A 24,740-nucleotide genomic window follows, 5' to 3' on the forward strand; every position below is an offset into this window, starting at 1 on the left:
CAGGCAACTTGCAAACAGTTCACATACCCTCCTTGACAACACGGCATTTGGGTCATCTGCTCAGTGCAATGTTGAGGACTTCACGGAATGCAGAAATGATCACTGTGAAGCCAGCATTTTCTGAAATAGTATAACATTAGGGAAAAAGGAAGAAAATGCCCACTTGGAAGGATGGGGTATGTGACGCGGGTTCCAGGCTCTAATTGGTCTCCCACCCTGAGAATTAAGATCTGCTGCGTGGAGACTCTGTGAGACCTCAGGCAAGTGGATTTCTTCTGTCCAGAATACCGCACTTCAAGTACACAGTCTTCAGACAGTTGCGTACCAACAGACTTTTAAACTTTAAACTTCTGAACTTTAACACTTTAGGCTATAGGCATTAGAGGAGCAAGTCAAACCTGAAATTAAAATGAATTTTATTCTTATAGTTGATGTATGTGTCTTTTAATTTTTGTTTTCAGTTGAAAGATTTTGTCTTGTTTGTGGAAACTTAGAACAATTTTTGTTTCTAAAATAATACTTTGGGAGAAAAGTAGGTATCATGGTTGTCCTAGAGAACACTTAAATGAATTTGATTTTGATGACATTTAAATAAAGTTTCTAACGGACACCAATCACGTCACCAGGCTGGCAGCCAGATAGTAGAGCTAGCTTGCACGTTATAGTGCCTTTGATGGGCTCCTGTGCCTGGATTCCCTGTGTCGAAAAGGGGCTGGGGAGACCTTGAGTTACCTCCTGGTCCTGTCTTTTTCCTGCTGCCAGGGCTTTGCAGCCTCTTTCCTTGCCGTACGCCCTTCGGGCCAGCATAGACTGTAGCCATCGGCACCTCTGCAGAGGGGTGCACTGGGGGGTGTCCCGCCAACCACCGCTCTGAGCCTCCGTCACATCTTGCCTGGGCTGCTGTGTCGTCAGCTGACTGACCTCCGTTCTCGCCCTGCCGTCGTCCGTGTCGTCTGTGTTGTCCGGCAGCTAGAGGACGCTCCAGAGAGCACTCGAAACTTCCCAGTCTGTCACGTGTCAGAGTGCCCGCTGGGACCCGAGAAGATGAATGTGATGAGGCCTTTTTAGGTGCTCTGAATGAACAGCGCTACCGCCGAAGACTGGTGTCTTTCTTCGGCAAACATTTGCTATGTGGCTCCTGTGTCCCAGGCACTGTGTCCAGGAGCTAGAGATAAAAGACGTAATTGGTAAAATACTGACAGTTACTTTGAAGATTTATATATAAAAAAGAGGCTACCCAAACAGAAGACCTATACCATTGGTTAATTAGGACATTAATAGACTTTTATAGGTGCATAGTTGTATTTATAGAATGGTAATTTACCAAGCTAACAAAAGATACGCTTAGCTGTCCCTTTTCTCGCAGTTTGGTTCCACATAATGTTGGACACAGAAAAATTCTTTCTTCTGTGTTTCTTTCTCTTTGCTCTTTAGTCATCAGCTGTAGTGGAAGACTAATGCTCAGCCCCTGCATGGAAAATCTTTACACACAGCAAGAGCTGGTGAGAGAAATTGACTAGAATTTTGTAATTCTAGTCCCTTTCAATTAGCAACAGATGCTGCAGGGAAGGCCCGCCTGAGTGGGAACACGGCACAATCAGGAGTGCTCCTTGCAGAAAAAAATGCTGCTTTTCCTCGGTCCAGATATGTCAATGTGTCACTAATGATAGATTAGAATGTTTCTTTTTAACCTTTCTCTCCTCCTAAGGCCATTAATGAAGTCTGTCTCCCTTGGAAGGAAGTTAACAAATGTTTGGTCATTTGTGACCGTGTTTGAAATCTCACTGAACACTTACAGAATTTGTGGAAAAATTGAAACACTCCAACTTGTTTTCTGACACTGTCAAAGTGTGCTGCATGGGGTTCAGTTGTAAGGTTTAGAAGAATGTGGCTTAATTTTCATATTGTCGTCTTCGCTGAGGATTTGTCTTTTATTCCAAAAGCTAATGTATTTTTTTTTTACTTATATTTCTTTTCCAAAGGAGAGAGCTGGGATTCTTTATTAAAAGAGATTTTATTCATTTATTCCTAGATGGGGGGTGGGCAGAAACAGAGGGAGGGACACACTGGTGTGAGAGAGAAACCTCAGTCGGTCGCCTCCAGCGTGCGCCCCGCCTGACCTGGGGCTGGGCTGGCGACCCTGGCGGGCGCCCTGCCTGGGAGCCAAATGGTGACCTTTTCCTTTGTGGAATGATGCCCAACCTGAGGAGCCACACTGGTCAGGGGGACAGTTGGAGTTCTTAAGGTGAATTTTTTTAAATTAAAATAAATTATTTTGGAAAAAAATTTTTTAAATTAATTTGGAAAATAATTCTGTGGCATTAGAAAAATGTATTTACTCTTCTTCCCCTAGATAGGCTTACTACTGATTATCATTTTAATGTATTTCATAGGTCTGTGCCTTTAAACTTGTTCTGTCATTTTGATACTTGGATAGAGTGCTATGTCATTTATGTGACAAATTCTTCCAGCATCTAACTGTTGGCTTAAATTGACTATTATATAGACGCTTATTTGCAGCAATTGCTTTTTCATTGGGATTTATATGACCTCTTAATAACAATTCCACAGTTACTATTATTTTGAGAGTGAAAAGAAATAAGGCTTTTAAGATTCTCTTTATTAAGAAAAGTATAGTTAAGGAAAAGAGTTTAGGAAACATATTTAAGTACTTGTCCTAAATTGAAAGAGAATTTTTTAAAAGATTTTATTTATTTTTAGAGAGAGTGGAAGGGAGAGAGAAAGAGAAGGAGAGAAATGTAAGTGTGTGGTTGCCTCTCACATGCCCCCTACAGGGACCTGGCCCGCATCCCAGGCATGTGCCCTGACTGGGAATCGAACCAGCGACCTTCCAGTTTGCAGGCTGGCACTCAACCCACTGAGCCATAGCAGCCAGGGCTAAAAGAGAATTTTTTAATAAGTGAAATTCTTGTCTAAGAAATTCAGAACTTCCTACCATATTTTTTTGGACCATAAGACACACCTAGGTTTTAGAGGAAAATAGGAAAAACATTTTTGAAGCAAAAAATGTGGTAAAATATTTAATAACATAAATAACATAATATTTCACCAATGTAAATGTAAACAGAACTCAACAGCAGCATTAACAACCGTTATTCCTCCCAAATGGAGGGGGGGTGTCTTATAGTCCAAAAAATACGGTGTATTTCCTGCCATGTCCTAGAAGGAAGATAGCAACAACAGAGCACACTGCCAGATGGAGGCTGTGGTTTCTGGAGGGGGTGTGGGCAACTGTGGTGTTAACATTAGTAGAGGTAAGTGGAAGGATGAGATGTTCTGCATAGGGAACAGAACCAAGTGACATCATCAGTTTGAAGATGTGTCTCAACAAATCTATCAAGAACTACCTGAGTAATACCAGATTCCCTTATTTATCACACATTGAACAGTAATGTCTCTTAAAGAAGGGTAATTTCTGAATTTGGGGTGCTGAGGGCACTATAATTGCTTGAAATGCAAGATGATTTTTTAAAAGATTTTATGTATTCATTTTTAGACAGAGGGGGAAGGAGGGAGAAAGAAGGAGAGAAATATCAATGTGTGGTTGCTTCTCACGTGCCCCCCAGTGGGGACCTGGCCCGCAACCCAGGCGTGTGCCCTGACTGGGAATCAAACCAGCGACCCTTTGATTCGCAGGCCAGTGCTCAATCCACCGAGCCACACCAGCCAGGTGCAAGATGATCCTTCTTTACAAAGCTTTGTAGAAAGGTTGGTCTTCATTTAAAGCTTGAGTTTGAGATGCATTTTCTAGGTCTTTCCATTTTCTGTAAAATTTCCAGCATATTGTTAGCATTATCTTTGGTTATTTTGGAGTCATATCTTTGTCACACATACGTGGCTTAAATTGTGTAGTCCTGAAAGGCAGGGTAGACAAGTACCTGCCATGATTTCAGTAATGCTGGGATCAGGTGGTCTGTCCAGTGTCTTTCCTACTTCCTCAGGTCTGGGTGGATATTTTGGGTTGTTTTTTTTTTCCCCTTCACTTCTCATACAGATGTAGACATTTTCTGGTTTCCTGAGTCCAAGCTACCTCTTTTTATACTTTTTTACTTTTCAAGAGTGAGGCTTTATAGTTACAGTTTGGGGATCAGGTAACATGATTATTTTTGGCTTTGTGGGGAGACTTAGTAAACTCTGATTATCGTAAGGACTGTCCAACTCAATTACTCTGTGTCTCAGCAAGCCCAATGACAGTACGGGTTCCCGAGGTAGCACTGTTTTTCTGAAAATGGTCCCGGCTTGTTGAAGAGTGTTCTGTGAGGTGTTAAACACGAGTAAAGCCAATGTAGGTAAAGTATGTTTTACGTTGTGTTATCTTTATTGTTATGTGAACTCGTTTATTCGAGTGTGAAATGAGGTAGTTTGAATCGTTTGTGTGACTCAGTAAGACTGTACGTTGTGTTAGAATCTGAGACTCGATGGTGCCACAGTGAGAATGCCAGAATTTTCCTAAGCCGTTCCCACATACTTGATGTCCTTAAAACATTCTGGGTGATTTCAAATCGACGCTGGAGCGCGTCTGTCTCCATCACGTTAAAAGGTGGTGACGGCTGGAGGCAATGACACGGGTTCATTGCGCCTGCCGCCGGGCCCCTGCGGAAAAGGGAAGAGTGGCTCTGTCCAGAGAGGAGAGGAGGGAAGACCAGGGATGCTGGCCCATTTCGGCATGATCCCACTCTTTGGGCATCTTAGGTTAACGGAGGGAGAGCAAGTTATGAGAAGGGCTCGTGAGTGCTTTTGAAAACGCTTTCAGGACCGTAAAGTTACAGGGAGGAAGACCGGTGGGGGTCTGGCTGTCCTCGTTTTTGGGGAAGCGTGGTGACTGCCCCAGCCAGGCTCGGACGGAAGCGCCACTGGAGCCCTGTCCGTGTGTCCGTGCGTCCGTGCGTGTCTTTGACTCAGAAAGAGAATGTCTTTTTTTGTTTTTGAGTTTTTGCGGGGATAATGTGAGAATTCATTTGTTTTCGTAGGGAATAGTTTATTTTTCCTCCTGGTCACTGTGCTTGCCGCCTACAGGACTGCTGCCCTTGCGGAGAGAGGCTGCTGTCCTGCCATCCGCCGCCCTGGCCCCGGGAAGGCGAGTGTAGAATGCGGTGGGGCGGCTGGGACGGGCACGGAGACATGACCTGTTGGGTTTCGTAGGAAAAACAGTCTGAGAGGTGACAGAACAGTGGTAGAATTTATCCTTTAAAACGTGTTTCTGCTTTTATTTTTCAGAGATTAAAGAAACTTAAGGTAGGAGTTGAAAGGGATTTCTCAGCTCCACCGTGTTTTATTCTTAAAATAGCCTCACACATTTATTTGGCGTTTAAGTTTCCTACTCTTGAAGTGTGGCCCACAGGCCTGACTAGTCAGCTGGTGTTTGTAGTAGCTGTCGCGTAGCTTTGTAGAGACCAGGCCTGGCACGGGTAACACCCCTCTTTTATTACAACATGGTAAGCGTGTAGTTCTGTAATGTAACGATATCACACTCAAGCGCACTGTGTAACTTTTTCGGCGAGATGCTCAAATTAAAATGATAAATTGTTTCACCCTACCAACCACACTCAAGCAGCCTCACTTCCGCCGGACCCTGTGCAAAGCAGCACTCTTGGTTCATGCTTCGACATTATGTAGGTTTTGCAAGTAAAGCAGTTTCAGAGGGGTGCTTTATTTATGTATTTATTTATTACATTGTATTGATTATGCTATGACAGCTGTCCCATTTCCCTCCCTTTATTCCCCTCCGCCCTGCACACCGCCTCCCACCTGCATCCCCCCTTTAGTTCAAGTCCGTGGGCTTTTGACCGCCTCACGACCTCACTCTTCTTTTTGGCAATGCAGTTCAGAGTACAGCTTTACAGTTTCAATCTGAGTATTAGGTTAGGGGCTAGTTTATAATAATATTAAAATATTAGGGGATATTCAGATTGGGACTCATCAGGCGCTGTGGCAGCTCACATCGATCATTATCTACTTGTTCAGGACTCGGGCAGAACATTGCAGGGATTTCAAAGCAGCGTAAAACCAATGAAGCTAATTCTTAGACTCCTCAGTTGAACAAGTTCACAGAAACCAATGAAGGAGTACACCTTGTCTGTCTCATCAAGTTCCTCTCAAACTTTTCTGCCCAAGTTCTTCTGTCTGTAGAGGTGATGTGAAATGAGTACCCTGGGGGACTAGTGAAATACTATTCTGAAGTTCCTTTGAAGTCTTTTATCTTGCAAATCCATGCAAATTTTACATTCTCTTCCATAATAGATCTGTGTTGCTTTTAATAGTGAAACAATATTCACCCCCTTCACACATATAAAAATCTTTATGCTCAGGAAGATGTACTGTACTTACTTGGTAGTTTCAGGGACTCCCCCCCCCAATAACATGCACACACAGTGACACATTTCATTCCTCCCCCACTCCCCCGGGGAACATCCCAGCAGTGATGTGGGTAACTGGCGTAACATGTAACTTTCGATGGTCTGGGCTACACTGGTGCCGGCGCTTGGACCTTTGGCTGAGTGTAAAAGGAGCCTTTATAAATGGTTTGCGTTAATTAGGTAGACTTACCTCAGTGACCCTCTGCTCTGTCCTGACAGGGGAGCTTTCCGAGCAGCGACTCGGCGTAGGGCTTTAGTCCAGAGCTCCAGCACGTTTGTTAGACGCTATGAAACCATCTTATTAGTTTCCTCAACTTTTGATGGGGTCTGAGGTTCCTCTTTTCTCAGGACACCCAATTCGTTCTTCTCCAGAGCCACTTGACCCAAGAGATTTCGAATAGTGCATGTAGAACGTTAGATGTAGTTCCTTACACGCGGTAAGCAGTCGGTCAGTGTTAGCTGCTGTCTTACTGCGGGTGTCGTCATTGCAGCGTGTGCCCGCCGTGAGCCGAGTGACAGATCATGCGCAGGAAGGCAGACTTGTGGGTAGGCTGCTCAGAGCAGATGGTGACCCATAATGTTGGGTCTCAACTTGTGAGCTGGGATCACCTTTATTATAAAACTACGAAACATGTACTACTTGCTGTAGGATTAAAGGCAATGGAATCGCTTAAATTCTTTAGCAGAAACATACTGAAAGGTAAAACCATTAGCTGCGTCAGTAGGAAAAGCGGCTTTAGTTTTGCGCGAGTGAGCAGTGTGGCCAGCACGGGGGGTTCCGTGGACGAAGAGTGCCCAGTTTGTGCTGCTTATGTTGCCGGTTGAGACCCCATACGGAGGCCTGATGGTACGCATGCCTGATTAAACTAGACATTCGAATGTTACTGAGTGGTCAGTGAGAGGCCATTTCCGAATTTTGAATAGAAAAATGATGAGTTGACTACTAAAACTGGAAGGACATGTGCAAAAAGTTGTTATGTGATGACAGGAACATGGTAAATTTCTATTACTTTTGTCGAGTTTCTAAGGACACACACCCTTTCCGAGGTTTTTAGAGCACACTTGAAGGAGATGGCGGCGGCTCTCTGCGGGCAGGTTGGGGCGGGTGTGGAAGCAGTGGGCTTGCATCCGGGAGGGCTCGAGTCTGAGCACTCGGGTGAGAAACCACAGGGGATTCGTCCTTCAAGAGAATCACTGTTTTAGGAGATCCCTGATCTCAGGTCTAACCCGCTCATTGTGGATGAGATCGAGTGATTCCTCGAGGCTCTTAGTCTGGAACTCTTGACGGCTCGTCTGCAGCTTCCCGTGATGTGGCCTGACAGGCTGTGGGTGAGCAGGCTCTCGGGAAGGGCAGACCTGCCTGCAGCTGCGCCTTCCCCGCCCCGACAAGCCCAAGTGTTTTCATGTCATCTTTTGTACATTTTACGTTGTGCCTTTTAGATATTCATGCCCGCTAATAAATAAGTATAGAATGAAAACAAAAGTCTCACTACCCCAGAGGCAAATCACTAAATCATTTTATCATATTGTGTCACCAGTCTTTTTGGTAAATGTGTAATTTTAAAATAGAATTCTGTTGTTTTAGAGCTTTTTTTTTAAAATTTAATATAGCCAGATGTTGACTTGGACACTTGAAACTTTGCATGAAGATATCATCTTAAATGATTATGTAGTAGTATGCCTCATAGGGAGTGCCACTGTACATCATTAAATCTCTATCATTAGAGAGTTCTCGGTTTTTAAAACGAGCTGCTATTTTATAAATGCCAGTGGCTCCAGGAGGATGAGGAGACTTTGTCACATTCACACAGTAGTTGCGTGAAAGCAGCTAGTTAGAGAAGGGAGAGTGTGGCTTGGCATGAAGCTCCGTGGGGGGGGTGTGGCTGGGGGGAGGGGCTAGCGTGAAGGGCGTGGTTGTACGTAAGTCAGGAAACCCGGAAGGACAGCGTGGGTGCAGGGGTGTGGACGAAGGCTGCTGAGGTGGGCTGCGTTCAGTAACTTGCACAGGAGTGGCTCTTTTTTTCTTCCTCGGGTCCTTGTCTTTCTATGACCTTTGTTTCAAGACTTAAAGCTCGAGCTATTTTATGAGTTTTGTGGTTCTCCCATACACAGATTTACTAAGTATTGGATAAAAGGCTGGGCCCCTGAGCACCACTTCCAGTTACTACTTTCTTCTTCCTTCTTCTTCTTTATATAAGTATGCATATTTATTTATTTTTGTTTTTCAAATTATATTTTATTGATTTTACTGTTGCAGTTGTCCCTGTTTTCCATCTTTCCCCCCCTCCACCCAGCACCCCCCACCTCCTCAGGCAGTCCCCACACCATTGTTCCTGTCCATGGCTCACATGTGTGAGTTCTTTGGCTACTGCATTTCCTGTACTGTCCTGGGCAGCCCCATGGCTACTCTGTAACTGCCTGTTTGTACTTCTCAGTCCCCTCACCTCTTCGGTTCCCCCAAGCCACATGGCAACCATCAAACCGCTCTCTGTATCCGTGATTCTCTCTCCGTTCTTCTTGTCTGCTTAGTGTGTTTTTTAGATTCAGTTGTTGAGAGATATGTATTTATTACCATTGTATTGTTTCTAGTGTTGATCTTTTTCTTTCTACCCCAAGGCTTTAGAACATTATTGTTATGAGTTGTGGGCTACCTGCAGACAACTAATAAGTGTGTTTTGTCATACAAATAGAAAGGAAAGGGCAGATATTGATAAGGCTTAGTGATTCATTGAATGCCATTAGGAAAGGACAAGAATGTGTCAAACCTGACTTAAGGGCTAAAAGCCTCAGGAGTGGTGAAGTGAGGAGTTTTTGCTGATTTGTAGAGAAACCTGGGAGAGGACACCTGAAAACTCACATTACGCTTAAGGAACTTGTGCTGCTGAGATAGGGGTAACACAGACAAAATTGTAATTTGCAGACACTCCACAACCCCTTATCTTAGCCAATAGTTTCAGTGGTGACTTAAGACAACACATCTCTGTACTTGTAATGACAAAATGGGTAAATTTGCATTGCACGTGCCTCCTCTGTAGTTGAAATCAATTGATTGTATAGGAGAGGGATGATATTGTGAACGAGGTCTCAGTTCTGCTACTGATTTACTGCGTGCACATGTGACATTGGCCAGGGCATTTCACCTCTCCGGTTTCTAATCTGCACAAGGATAATTAATACTGGTTTAAACAATTTTTGCAGTTTATTCTGAACCTAGGGTTTTTATGTTAAAACAAGACATGACCTCTGAGGTAGAGTTGGCTATACTTTCTCAAATTTGAAAAATTAAGCAAAATGCTAATCCAGTAGATTCATGTAACTTTAAGTATAGCATCTTGAAGGTGTCCCTCTATCAACCAAAGAACACATGTCTCAGTTTAATATATGACTGTGTCAAAAAAAAAATGCAACCACAGTAGGTGACCAAAGGGATAAGTAACTTTCAGGAATTTTGAAAGCCCAGTAGTATTTAGTATATGCTCTCTCAGCATTAAAAAGGTCACCTTGCTTATACATGTTAATTTTGAAAGTTTAATTGACCTTTGGAATTTTAATAGCAGCCTTTTTTGGTGTGTGCAGAGGTTGGAGCAATCACCGAGGAAACCGAAGCCTGCGACTGGTGGAGTTTGGGTGCCGTCCTCTTTGAACTTCTCACTGGCAAGGTAAGCAGTGACCGGGACGCTTGATAAGCTTTGCCAGCTGCTGCCTTGATTTCAGATGGAGAATGCTGAGCCTTTGCCTTTACTTTTAGATCAGGGACTCGGTAAGAAAACCTTTGAGAAATATGTTTATCAAGATTCCATATTTTTTTAAACAAAAATAGAGTTGTACTACACTGAATAAATTGATGGTAACATTCTGTTATATCACAGTGTTAGTACACAGTAGGATAGAAGACTAAACATTTTTTCTCTTCATTTTTTATGATTCGCTTTGAGCAGAGTTCTCTCTGTACAGTACATGCCAGGATGTATTAGAATTCTCTGCGTGAATTTTAAGCATCGTGTCTGAAGTCAAGAGGGAATTCTCATTTTAGAAAATTAATATAGGTATGAAAAGTAACATCTTTCTCCTCTATACTATAAATTTTTCCTGTGTGCTAGCTTAAGGACAGAGTTTTAACTTTTTCTGATCAATAACTTTTATGAAAGACACTTGAGGTTAATAGACTTTAATAGAGTACTGTGCAGATTGCCTCCTGGGAAGAAAACAGGGGAAATGAGTAGTCATATTTTTCTAAGTCATCACTTACCTTAGATACATAGATAAGACTGAATTCCCAAGATCTTTGTAGAATTTAGAATCCACCTATACACTTTTATACCATAATATGCTATATATACATAAAGTGTCATTATTAACAAATTGTAATATTTGAAGATTATTAATACATTACAAATTTTAGCGATATCTGAAGTCCCCTTTTAGTTTTCTTTAAATTTTTTTCTTTATTGATTTTAGAGAGAGAGGAAGGGAAGGATAAAGAGAGGGAGAGAAACATCGATGTGAGAGAGAAGCACTGATTGGCTGCCTTTTGTAGGTGCCCAAGCCTGAGACCAAACCCCGCAACCCAGGCACAGGCCCTGACTGGGAATCCAACCCACGACGTTTCAGTTTGCAGGACGATGCCCAAACACCTGAGCCACACCGGCCTGGGGGCCCCTTTTTAGTTTTGATAAGTAATGTGAGCTCTTCTACCTAAGAGCCATTTTCTTTATAACTCAGGGGAGAGGGCTGGTAGCATCAGCTCATGTTGTGATTCTGCTGATTGCCTTCAATCCAGTCGAGGTTTTGTAGGCTTAGCGCCCTCGTCCCAAACCGCCTGGGCGGCACTGTTGAACACCGCAGCTCCGGTTAAACTGTGGTCGCGTTCTCTGTGTGCGCTGTCCGTGTGTCCTCGGGTAAGAAGTGTGCCTGCCTGACTGTTTCAGACTCTGGTCGAGTGCCATCCGGCGGGAATAACCACTCACACTACTCTGAACATGCCAGAAAGTGTCTCTGAAGAGGCTCGCTCGCTCATTCAGCAGGTAATGTGATTGACCTATTGGCCCAGTATGTCAACCCTGCAAATTAGTAGAGCCTGCAGCTCCAGAACCTTCAAGAAATTAGTTTTGGGCAAGAAAGACCCATTACTAATTACAAATTCAGAACTAATACTGTATATCTTTAGATTTCTGCTATTATCTAAGTATTGGTGAGGTCTGAGAGAACAGGTAAAGCTTATTGGTATTAATTTTTAGAAAAAATTCAGGCTAATGTTCTGTCAATTTCACATATTTGTGTAGGCATGGGATGTAAGTATTGCTTCTCCCAGGCATAGGCCTGGGACTCCAGTGAGCTCCTAAAACGGATTCCCTGTGTTGAAACACCCCTCTGGTTTCGAGCACCAGATGGGTGAGTGCAGATGGGCGAAGGGCGTCGGCGCTGTGGCGTGATAGGCCCACGGCAGATCGGCAGTGATTGTCAGACCTGGGATCCGTACACTTTCATGAAAACTAAAGGGAAAGGTTATTTGAAAAAGATCAAGAACTGACATTTTTGTAAAGAAATGTGATTTTTTTTAATCAGGGAAAATAAAATTTTTAAAAAAGGTGAGAGGGTCTAATACATTAGGAAGAGAAATACCCAGTGTCCTATTGAGGAGTGATTGTGGTTCCATTCACGAATATGCGCGAGGCCCGGCGCTGTGTGCTGTAACGGTGAGACGGAAATAACTGTGTCGCAGGTGGACGTGATGAGGGGGGTCGGATAGGTTTAAAGACTACTTTGGCGAGTGGAGTTAAGGAGGGGTTATCGTCGATGCAGTGGCAGTGTTAGGACAGTTTTTGTGCAGTGGGCGTTATTTTTGTGGAGCCTTAGATCGGTTTTTGGCATGGCAGGGTTGGCTGTGGGAGGAATAGCTAGGTGGAATGATCGGCTTCAACAAAGGATGAAGTCTAAAAGATGCAATTTGGGAAATTAGAAGTTTGGTTTGTCTAGAGTGGAAGGCCAAATATAGGGATGAACAGTAGTAGCAGATGAAGGTGGAAAGGTAAGTTGGGATTCTGTCGTGGAGTTCTACTTTCATGAACACCAGGGTAGAGTGGTAATATTTAATTCAGTAACAAAAATGTGGAGTTTTTGTACAGAAGAGTGCAAGGATCAGAATTGCACTTCACGAAGATTCTGAAAATATAAAGCAACGTAGTCAGGGTGGAAATACTGGGATGAGAATACCCTGAGCCCTTAGCAAAAGGGTTAAGAGATAATGGGAAGATACATAAAACATTTCATTCTAATGGGAAAAAGGACAGCTACTTGCTTGATTTCATCCTGTTTGTTGTGGCACAAAAAAAGGTAAAGAATTCTTGTTGGGAAATAACTTCAGGAAGGATAGCAACTGCCATTTTCTTGTTGTTTCTCCTTCTTAAAGAAGTAGTCATTAGCATATAGGGTGGGGCAAAAAAAGTAGGTTAACAGTTGTGCGTACAAGAAACAGTGTATTCTTATATTATTTATAAGAATATAAATAATATTCTTTTCCACATGAACAACTGTTAACCTGATTTTGCCCCACCCTGTAAAATAATGCGAATAGAATTCCTTGCATTAATTTATAAAGATGTGCTGCTCCCGTCTTTATTAGAATTGTGTTGTAAAGGAGTCTAGGCTTAAGGTGTGTTAAATCCCCAAGTACAGATGCTTGAAGCCTGTGGGGTAGCTCGGCACTCTGTCTCTGGCCTGCCTAAGGAAGCCACCACTCATGCTGAGGAAACATCATCAGGAAAGGGAAAAGGGGTCTCTTGGCGTGATTAGCAATTTGTCACTTCACTTTCCTCTTCCACTACCTCACAGGTCATAGAGGTCATTCAAAAAAATCACAAAATGATTTATTTGGAAATAATTATTCTGCTTTGGGGAGATTTCCCCTTTGGTCTGTCTGCTCCTTGCTTTTTTCCTGGGTTTCATAACGTCCTGCTCCCATGGCTCAGTCATCTCAGTCAAGTGAATGGTACTGGAGTAAACATAGTTACGTCTTCAGTGCAGTTTTTTAAAAAGCTAGTTAATTTTACAAAGCCTCAGAGCACGTATGTTTGTACTTTACCGTGTACATTTAGTTAGTTATGACACCGTTGCTTTGTCAGTTGAAGGATCATTATATGAGGAAAGAAACCCTTCAAAACAAATTTCTGTGTCTTTATCGCTCAGCTTTACTGCCTCTTCTTCGGGAACAAGGAGGCTGGCAGGGACTGTCCTGGGTTTGCCAGTGGCTGACATGTTCTCAAGCAGTAGGATCTTTGCATGCTCTTGCGCGGGGCCTGGTGTAGTACTTAAAGTGGCAGGATAAGCAAGATGGTCATGAGAAAAACGATTATACTTTTGCCTATAGATTTATTCTTGCAAATGCGTAGAAGAGTCCATGAACTAAGTGAACTGACTTCAGTAAAATGAAAATGTGAACTCGTATTGGAATTTCATAACCAGGTCATGTTTTAGATAGAATGGTGGAGGAGAAGCCAATTGTAACAAAGAAGAAAGAACTTCCATGTTTCCTGAAATTGTAAACAATATACTATAATTATAGTTAATTCTTACCAATGTTTAATATTTCAAATTTATATTAAAGAGCCTGATGCCCTCCACATTTCGGTCAATAGACATGAATCACCTGATTTTGAAAGTGGGTTTGATACATTTAGGATACTCTTATGTTTATTTTATGATAGCCTTTCTCCTCACACTTCAGCAACTGATAATACAGTAATTCTTGGAGGAGTTAGATTTCCTACAGGAGTCATTTTGAGTGCTAGACACAGTAATTTCAAGGTAAAAGACTGTGAGCACCGCCGTTTGAAGTGTGTGCCTCACCCCGTTGTGGGCTTGCTCGCGTCTGGGTGAATGAAGTCCTGCATTCTTGACGGGTGCCGGTCACGCACTCGGGAGGCGCTGTGACAGCGTTGGGGGCACGGATTCTGCAGCCGTAGCGCCTGAACTCGAGTCTTGTCTTTGCGACTTTGTACTTCCCTGGGTCTCTGTTCTCTAAATAGAGAAGATAATGGTAGATATTCATCGAGCTGTGAGTTCAATGAGTTAACCTACACGAAGCACTTAGAATAACGCCCAGCACACGGTGAGCATCACACAGATGTTTTGTGTTGTTATTGTTGACAGGGGACAGTGCGGAGGGTTCACGACATGCTGTGATCTGTAATGTGGTGAAGCCTGCAGTTGAGTCACAGAACGTCAGGGTGGGGCAGCTGCTGAGGAGACCATGAAAAGGTCTCAGAAAAGCAGTGGCCTGGCATGGAATAGGAAGTCAGTTGATACTTTTCACACAAATAATGGAGTGAATGAAGCATGAATGGAAGAAAAAATAGAAATAAAGAAAAAAGAAGAAATAGAAGTTGGGGTTGAATTTGAATAGTAGGATTTTCTATATGTGCAGAATCATTAATGCAAAGAAATTATTTAAATATTTTAGTTACAGTTGACTAAATTTTGTGAAAAAAGTATTTGCTATGGAAATATTTTCAGGTTTCAGTGGTGTATGAGGAAGTTGGCAAATTCTTCCTTCAAAAAAGGAAAGTATAAAGTTAGACAGAATTGGCAAAAACAACCATCTCAGTGCTCTGGAAATTGATCAGTGAAAGACAAAAATCTGAAAAGTGTTCATGCTTGAAAAACAGTGGAACTTCGGGAAAGAACAGCGGCACTCTCTGGCATCCTTGCCCGGGACTGTGCCCATTGTCTTTTCCCTGCTGGGTTGGTGTGAGGGTTCTGCCAGGCTGGGGCAGGCCACAGGACCACCCCTGGGGCTGCGAGCATGGGTGTAGGAGCAGGGAGGAGCCCCGTGAAAAGTCAGAACCAGGGCCGACTTGAACGTAGCCTGAATTTTGAATGTGTTCCCATTGGCAGAGGATGGAAGCTTTAGTGGCTGTGGTATTCTTTTCTCTCCATTTCCCTGCTCCCCTTCCTGTGGTAACCATCATTGTGTTCTCCACATCTGTGGATAGGTTTCTGTTGTGTGTTTCTGGATTCCACACATAAGTGAAATCATGCAGTATTGGCCTTGCTTTGTCTGATTGTGTTCACTTAGCACAATACTCTGTGCGTCCGTCCGTGTTGTTGTAATGGCAAAATTTCATTCTTTTTTGTTGGTGAATACTATTTTATTCTATGTATATACACACCACATTTTCTCTATCCATTCATCTATTGATGATGGATACCGTGGTTCCTTCCCTATTTGGCTGTTGTAAGTAATGCTGCGGTGGATGTGAGAGTGCATGTGTCTGTGAGTTCACGTTTTTGTTTTCTTTGGGTAAGGACTGGAGGTGGAATTACTGGGGTGCATGGCAGCTATATTTTTAATTTTTTTTGAGCAATCTTCATACTGTTTTCCATAGTTGCTGTACCAATTTACAGTCCTATCAACAGTGTACAGGGCTCCCTTTTTTCCACATCTTTGTCTACATTTGTTATTTGTTGATTTTTTTGATGATAGCCACTCTGACCAGTGCAAGGTGGTGTCTCATTGTGGTTTGGATTTGCATTTCTGATGATCAGTGATGTTGACCACCTTTGCATAGGGCTGTAGGCCACCTGTATGTCCTCTCTGGATAAACGTCTGCTCAGGTCCTCTGCCCATTTTTTCAGGATTACTTGTGTGTTTTTTTGTGTGTGGGGGTGGTTAAGTTGTATGAGTTTCTTCTACATTTTGGACATTAACTCTTTATTGGATGTGTCATTTGAAATATCTTCTCCCATTTAGTAGGTTTTCATTTCATTTTGTTAATGCTTTCCTTCACTGTGCAAAAAAAATTATTAGTTTGATGTAGTCCCATTTCTTTTTTTTTTCTTTTCATTGCCCTTGGCCGAGGTGACTTATGCCAAAAGATATTGCTAAAAGCAATTTCAAAGAGTTTACTGCCTATGTTTTCTTCCAGGAATTTTATGGTGTCAGGTTTTACATTTAAGTCTTTAATCCATTTTGAGTTTATTTTTGTATATGGTATAAGAAAGTAGCCTGATTTTATTATGCTGCATGTATCTGTCCAGTTTTCTCAATGCACTTACTGAAGAGAGTATATTTACGCCATTGTATATCCTTGCTTCCATTGTCATATTTGAATGCAACCTCTTTTCAATCACTGGTTGGACACTAAGCCATGCAGACACAGGGATGACCCCTAGGAAGCCAAGGTCAAAAACAGAAACAAGAAAAAGTATAAGCAGAGCTATCAATAGCTGCTTATTACAGCGCGGTGGGGGAAGCAGGTTTGCAGCTTGGCCCGAAACACGTTACTAAACCATCCGACAGCGGCGCTCACAGTCTTCACGGGGGGAAGCCAGACTTCAGAGTTGCTAAAATATAGTCTCTGAAATGTCTCTTTTCCAGAAAAACATTATAAGACATTCAGAAATAAAAAAGTCTGACCTATATACAGGGTTAAAAGCAGTCAACAAGAGTTTTCTCTAAAGTGTCCCCAGAGTTTAGATTTTTCGAAGTGGTTATTTTAAATATGTTTAAAGAAGGGAAGGGAACCATATTTAAAGCATTAAAGGAAAGTAGGACAACAGTGAATCAACAAATAAAGATTCTCAATAAGGATTTAAAAATTGTATTTTTAACAAAAGACCCAAATAGAAATTCTTTAGTTCAGAATGCAGCAGTTGAGATGAAGGAGTCACTAAGGGAAACAAATTCATAGAGTATTTTAACAGCAAAGTTGAGGTGAAGGAAGACTCTGCATTTGAAATAAAACAACAGAAATTATTCATGCTGAAAAACAGACAAAAAAATGCGCAGGGCTACAGAGATGTGTAAGAGAATATCAAACATATCAGTGTACATGCAATGGGAGTTCCAGAAGGAAAGGAAAGAGGGGAAGGACCAGGAAAAATATTGGAAGAAACAATAGCTGAAAACGCAGAGTGTGGTGGAAAACACTGGTACCCACTGAAGAAACTCAGTGGAGCCCGAGGAGGAGAATGCAGAGAGATCCACACAGAGACCCGCTCTGGGCAAATTAGTGGAAGACAAAAACAAAGAGCGAGGTTTCACAAGCAGCGAAAGAGAAATAGTTTGTATACACAAGGGAACATTAATGTGTGACTTCTCACCAAAAACAATGGAAGACAGTTAATTACATTTGTTGTGATGATCAGTAGGGAATACATACAAATATCAAATCATTATGTGGTACACCTGAAACTAATATAACGTTGTATATAAATTATATCTCAGTAAAAAAAGAAAAAAGAGATAAATGACAGATTCAAAGTGCTGAAAGGAAGTAACTTGCAATCCTTCCCGAAGATGAAAAAAGAAATTCCCTGCCTTACAAGAAGTAATACAGGAAGTCCTTCAGGCTAGCAGGAAAAGATACCACATAGTACCTCAAATCTGTAGGAGGGAATGAAGAGTCCTAGAATGGTAAATAGGAGTTAATACAAAAGACTAAATATGTATTTTTTCTCATTTCTCTTTTAAACTTCTTATAAAGGACATGATTATATGAAGTAATTATAACACTGTGCTGTTGGGTTTATAATGCATATGGATGCAACATATATTGAGGTCTGTCCAGAAAAAGTCCAGCTATTGTTAATATGACAAGGACAGTCTGCACTGACATTGATGTACCTTGGCTGCCAAGAAGAGTGGGCTGGAATGCACATGCGTGAGTAATGATGACTTCACTGTACTAGGGGGCCATTGAGTGAGCATGTGAAATGTGTGGTCATTGCATTCGAAATGACCGAGCGATAGAGCAATGAATCTGCATCAGATTTTGCGTTAGGCTTGAACATTCCTCCATGGAAACTATTTGGACCATTCAGAAAGGCTGCAGCTATGGACAACTGGTGATTGGCAGCTTCCTTACGACAACACACCTGCTGATGCATCATGTCTTGTGCAGAGTTTTTTGGCAAAACATCAAATCACCCAGGTGACAGTCCCTCTCCAGCCTAGATTTAGTGCCCTATGACTTCTGGTTTTTCCCAAAACTAAAATTGCCTTTGAAAGGGGAGAGATTTCAGACCATCGATGGGATTCAGGAAAATGCGACGGGGCCACTGATGGCAATAGGGCGAACTGTGTGAGGTCTCAAGGTGCCTACTTTGAGGCGTCATTGCCATATGTACAGTGTTTCTTGTATCTTGTATCTTCTTTAATAAATGTCTGTATTTTTATATTACATGGCTAGAGACCTTCTGGACAGACCTCATATAACAATAATAAACAAAAGAAGGTAGAAGGAATGTAGGTATAGTGGAGCAAAGTTTCTACACTTTACTGGAATTAAGGTAGTATTAATCTGAAGTAAATTATGATAAACTAAAACGTATATTGTAATTTTTAAAGTAACCACCAAAAAAATAAAATTAATAGAGGAATGAAATACTACAGTAAAATGTATTTGGCACAGAGAAAGTGGTAAGAGAGGAACAAAAAGGACAATAGATGTAGAAAACAAGGAGCAAAATGGCAAATATAACCCCACAATATTAATAATTACATTCAAGCCTGGCTGGCATAGCTCAGTGGATTGAGTGTGGGCTGCGAACCAGGCATCGTAGGTTCGATTCCCAGTCAGGGCACATGCCTAGATTACAGGCCATGGCCCCCAGCAACTGCATATTGATGTTTCTTTCCCTCTCTCTCCCTCTCTCTCTCTCTCTCTCTCTCTCTCTCTCTCTCTCCCCCTCTCCTTCCCTTCCCTCTCTAAAAATAAAATAAATAAAATCTTAAAAAAAATAATTACATTCAGTGTGAAAGTCTAAATGTGCCAAACAAAAGGCAGAGATTGTTGACCTGGATAAAAAAAGGAAGATCCATATCTTCTGGGCACGAAAGATAAAGTTTAAGTTCGAAGACACAGACAGGTTGAAAGGAAAAGGATGGGAAAAGAAAGCCGTGCAAACAGTGACCGTAAGAGAGTGGGAGTGGCCAAATTACACGCCAGGCAAACTAGATGTCATGATAAGAGGCTTCCTAGAGACTAAGACAGATGTTTCTTAATGATAAAAGGGTCATCACGTAGAAAGATACAACAATTACAGATATATTGTTCTGATAACAGCTGCAAAACATGAGGCAAGGTCCGACTGAAGGCAAAAGTAGGCAATCCGATAATCATAAATGGGGGCGTCACTCCTCCATTCTGATGACCGATAGGAGGTGTGCAGGGGTATAGAGAAGACTCCAACCACATTATCAAACAACTCATCGACCTGTGTAGAGAACGCTCCACCCAGTGATTTCAGAATACATTCTTATCACATTTACGTGGAACATTCTCCAAGATAGAGAATATAATAGGCCATAAAACAAGTTTCAGCATTTAAAAGGACTGAAATAATACAACCTACTCTGACCATAACAATTTAATTAGCAATCATCAACAGAAAGAGATCTGGTGAATACACAAATATTTGGAAATTAAACAACACACTTCTAAATAACCTATGAGTCAAAGAAAAAAAAAAGAGAAGCTAGAAAATGTTTTTAATGAACTAAAAATACAAATGCACAATATATCAGAATTTATAGGATGCAGCTAAATCAGTTTTTGAGGAAAATTTCTAGCTTTAAAAGACCTTTATCAAAAAAGAAGGCCTCAAATAAAAATCTCACCTTGCACCTTAAGGAACTGGAGAAAGGAAGTATAAAAAGCAAAGGAAACCTAAGCAGGCAGAAAAAAGGAAGCAGACATGAATGAAATACAAAAGAGAAAAATCAAGGTATTTACAAGTTGGCTCTTTGAAAAGATCAGCAAAACTGGGAAACCTTTAGCTGATTCCAAAATGTACATGCAAAGGCAAGGGACCTAGAGTGTCCGTAATCATCTTAGAGAGAACAGCGTTGGAGGACTCACATCGCCCGATTTCCACAGTCAGTGTGAGGCCACCAGTAGTTAGTCAGTGTTACTAGAGCAGAGAAAGGTGTATAGATCAATGGAATGAAATTGGGAGTCCATAAATGAACCTGTACATTATTGTCCATTGATTTTCAATAAAGACGCCGAGATAATATGATGGTATAAAAGTCTTTTCATCAAATGGTACTCGGAAAAATCAGACATTCACCTGTAAAACCAAAACGACTAGGACTCTTCCTTTATATCATATGTAAAAATTAACTCAAAATAGCTCATAGATCTATGGGAGCTAAAACTATAAACATTGTAAAAGGAACAAGAGCAAATCTTCATGACCTTGGATTAGGAAAAGAGTTATTAGACATAATACCAAAAAGAAAAATTGATAAAGGTGGTCTTCATTAAAATTAAAACTTTTATACTTGAAGACATTGGTAAGAAAACAAAAAGACAAGCCACAGACTGGGAGAAAATATTTGAAATCATATAACTGATAATGAACTTGTATTCAGAGTGTACAAAGAACTCTTATAACTCAATAAGCAGCCAACTCTGCCGGGGTCCAGCCTCGGCGGGGTCCCAGGGTCCCCGAAGGATGCACGGCTCAGGCGAAGAGACTGGAGCGAGACACCCGGTGGGGTACCAGAGGACAGTCAGGCTTTTTGGGCCCGACTGACTCACCGAGAAAAGTCAATCTTTATTTTTATAGGGGAGGTTATACAACATTCAATGCGTAGTGTGATTATTAAAACAGAAATGGTTACCATAGAAATAATTTCGAAAAGTACAGAAGGTTTTACAGATCAATCATGTTAAACAAAGAAATAACCGAAAAGCACAGGAGGTCCCACACAGATCAACCATATCGAACAAAGGTTATTTTGACCAAGAAGGTCATTAATCAGATAGCCAAAAAAGCTATACGGACACAAACTTTCAGGTGCCAATTAGTAACTAGGTGTCTATTAAGATTCTAAGGATTGGTCTAAGTTAAAAGGGTGCAAGGGGTGATTTATAGGTTATATAGAAATTAGCTGTTGTCCGTTGAGGTTAGATTTGTCTAGGTCAGGTAACTGGTTTCCTACCTAGGTCTTTTGATTTATACATCTTGGGGGGGGGCATGTTTTGTATTTGTTTCCATGTATTGAGATTATTATTTTCAACTAGAACTCCTTGCTTCTTTACACTCCTGTCCAGGGTATGGGAGGGGCAATGGTTCTAATAAATCTTAAACTTTTAAGTGATGACTCCTTAAGAAACATCCCTAGCAACAGCTTCCTTCAGCGTTCTAGCAGTTGTCTGCCCATAGTTTAATTTTGTCCCCAACTTCCCAGGTGGGGGAAGTAGGCAGCACTAGGGTTGCTAGGGGTTTCTATTCTGTGGTCAGCAAGTCACTCCGCCCAGAATCAGAGGCATCGTGCAGACCCTTCACTACAACACACAAGTATCCAAAAATCCCACCCCCTATTGCTAGCAGGGACAGGCATACAGGAGGAGATAGACAGGAGATCCGGCCACAGTCGCCTCTGCTGTGCAGACGCGTCTCATCTCTCCTGACTGTGTCAAGGGTCGGCTTTTGGTTGGCTCTCAACACAACTCCATATAAAAATGGGCAAAGTTTTGCCAGTGAAGCCATATGGAGTGCTTATTAGAATATGAAAAGATGCTGTCATCCCTAGTCATTAGGGGATACAAATTAAAACCATAAGATACCACTAATACTCACTAGAAGGGCTACGATAAAAAAGGTTGAGGGTACGAAGTATTGGAAGGGATGTAGAGAAACTGGAACCCTCATATGTTGTTGGTGGCAATATAAAATGGTATGGCTACTTCAGAGAAGTTGGGCAGTTTCTTACAAAGCTAAGCCTGAACTTACCACATGACTCAGCCATTCCACTCCTAGCAGTGTTCATAAGAGAAATGAAAACACGTGTCCACACGAAGACATATGTGCAAAGGTAAATAGCAGTTGTATTCGTAATAGCCTCAAGCCGAAAAGTGCACATGTCCATTAACTGATGAATAGATTAACGAAATGGGTCATAGTCAAACAGTGGAGCGCTGGTCAGAAATAAAAAGGAATGGGTTGTTGATACCTGCTGCAACGTGGGTGAATCTCAGAAACATGCAAAGTGAAAGGGAGCTGCAAAAACCAGTGTACTTTGTGGTTGCGTTGCATGAAATACAACGCAAGGGGCAAGTACACAGAGACAGAAGGCGGAACAGTGGTTGCCTGGAGCCAGGGATGGCGGCGAGGACTGACTGTACGCAGCGTGAGGAGACTTTTCAGGGTGATTGAAATGTTTGTTCTAAAACAGGGCAGTGGTAATGCTTGCGAAGCTCTTCAGCTTTACTAACAATCATTGAGTCATACACTGACAATAGGTGAATTTTATGCTGTATAAATTATTCCTCAGTGAAGCTGTTGAAACAAAAATTTGAGGTTGCACGAATGTCTCAAGACACATTCTTCCAGCATGCCCATGGTCTGCAATAATTGTGCATGAGTACTTTTGTTTCCCACACTCAACGGTTCTGTTACATACAATAGCACTAACTTATTTTATACATGAATTCTAATAGTGAAGAAATCGACATGCATTTTACTCATTGGGTCGAGTTGTTCCATGTGAGTCAGCTATGCTAAAGGAAACAATTTTGGAATACGATTGACTAATTCTGACTTCGGGTAAAGTTTAGTCGCAGTGTACCTGTAATTCTCTAGGGTTCTAGGTGCCTCCCAGACTTTCTTTCTACCCATGAAAGGAGTAACTAGATCTCTCAGAATTTGATGCAATATCAAATTAATGTCACACCCTACTTTTGGAATAGGAAATTCATAGGTATAACTACATGAGGATAAGAGAAATGAACTACTCAAGGTCATGTTTCAAATCAGTCGAAAAGCCACAAACTCGGGTATCCCCCACTACCCCACAGCTAGGGGATGCTGGACGTAGCTTCCATTCGAGAAAATATAGTCAGTTGGCTGTTTGTCAAGTCCGTCTGTCACTGGGGTTGGATTTACAGGTTCTTTCCTCCCATATTTTTGTGTTTTCCTTTGATTTGCTCATTGGATTCCCATTAGTCACTAAATCCTCTTTCTCAGCTCTTGCAGTTCAACCCTGTGGAGCGTCTTGGTGCTGGAGTCGCTGGGGTGGAAGATATCAAATCTCACCCATTTTTTACCCCCGTGGACTGGGCCCAGCTGATGAGATGAACAGAACGCAGGGTCGGCTGCGCACATTCTGGTCTTCTCTGGGACAGGCGTCCCCAGCGCAGAGGCACCTCTGCCTCCTTGTCACCTGTGCAGCCCCAGAGCATTGGGGTGAGACCGTTAGAGGAAATGGACGATCAGGAGGCTGAAAGAGAACAATTCCTTTGCAGTTACTGTCTGGACAAGATGCTGGCCACGTGTGCCAGGGGCTGTTCTGAACAGACCTTTAACCAAGGTGTGATCTCTACTTTGTCCACATTCAGTGCGGCGCAGGAGTCGGAAACCCAGCTGAAAGGAACGCCCGTTGAGAACCTCCTCCGATACAGAACTCCGTGTGCAATGAAGTGTTGCTCGAAAGGAGGACCTTTACATGGCAGCTAACCATGCTTTCTGCTAACCAAGATTGTTTTACATGGTCAAATTAATATTTGTTGAATAATATATGAGAAGTGCTTCATAAATAATGTCATCTGTGGACCTTAAAAAAAAGCGAAGAAAAAAGGAATATACTCATCATGTCTGATAGGAAACACGTTTCACAATGCTGTGTAATTAATGTATGTCAAATGTGGTCCCCAATTGTTCCATACACTCTGAAGTCCATGTGCGAAAGAAACACTGTATCGTGTCAACTTTATACTTGGCTGGTTGGTACCACTCATGGAAGGGTTCATGTAAACACTCGCTCTGTCTCTCTCCCCAGCTCTTCTTCCTGCAGCCCTGGCCCGTTCTCTCATGCTCTGTTCTTCCACTAATACACATGCGGCAAAGAAGGGAAGGGGGTATGCACATCCCCAGATTGTATCAGCTTAATAAGGACTAAGAAATCATGAAGTAAAATAAACGTGGTAAGAATTTAAATCTCTCCTTCACTTAATTGCTTAGGACTTTTTTTTTTTTTAAGAAAGGTTTCTTTTCCTTTTATTTTGGAATGTTAGAAATTTCTATTTCTTATGCTCGGCATTGGTTTAGTTGTTGGCTTGGTATGCTAAGGACCAAAGGATCTCATCATCTAAATGGAATTGAATGGCAATTGTATTTTATTACTTATAGTGACAGGATTTCCAGATTTGACCTCCTGATTTACTTGACATTTTATAGAAAGAATATGGATATTCACACATCTTCAAACATTTGTATTATTTCATTCAGCTGCTAAGATAGGTCCTGTTGTTATGCATTGTTTATAACAATTTACAAATGTTTTAAAAGTGTTAATGCATTTTTTTTTAACTTTACTCAGAGGAAGATGAATAAGTCACTATTTCCAAGTTAGGAGCT

The 24,740-nt window shown here is 41.8% G+C and overlaps 1 protein-coding gene across 5 annotated transcripts in view; it reads left to right on the forward strand.

The window, feature by feature from the left end:
* The window catches only part of RPS6KC1 (ribosomal protein S6 kinase C1), a 156,000-nt gene extending 131,680 nt beyond the window's left edge, over positions 1–24,320 (forward strand). For all 5 annotated transcript variants that reach the window (XM_028530743.2, XM_028530745.2, XM_028530746.2 and 2 more), the window contains 3 exons: positions 9,954–10,036; positions 11,306–11,401; positions 23,352–24,320. In XM_028530743.2, the coding sequence (XP_028386544.1) occupies positions 9,954–10,036; positions 11,306–11,401; positions 23,352–23,462 (290 nt within the window). In that variant the 3' untranslated portion in view covers positions 23,463–24,320. The remainder of the gene's footprint in view (positions 1–9,953; positions 10,037–11,305; positions 11,402–23,351) is intronic.
* The last annotated feature ends 420 nt before the right edge of the window (positions 24,321–24,740 follow it).

This window comes from Phyllostomus discolor, chromosome 14, assembly GCF_004126475.2.
Source record: "Phyllostomus discolor isolate MPI-MPIP mPhyDis1 chromosome 14, mPhyDis1.pri.v3, whole genome shotgun sequence".
Lineage (NCBI taxonomy): Eukaryota > Metazoa > Chordata > Mammalia > Chiroptera > Phyllostomidae > Phyllostomus > Phyllostomus discolor.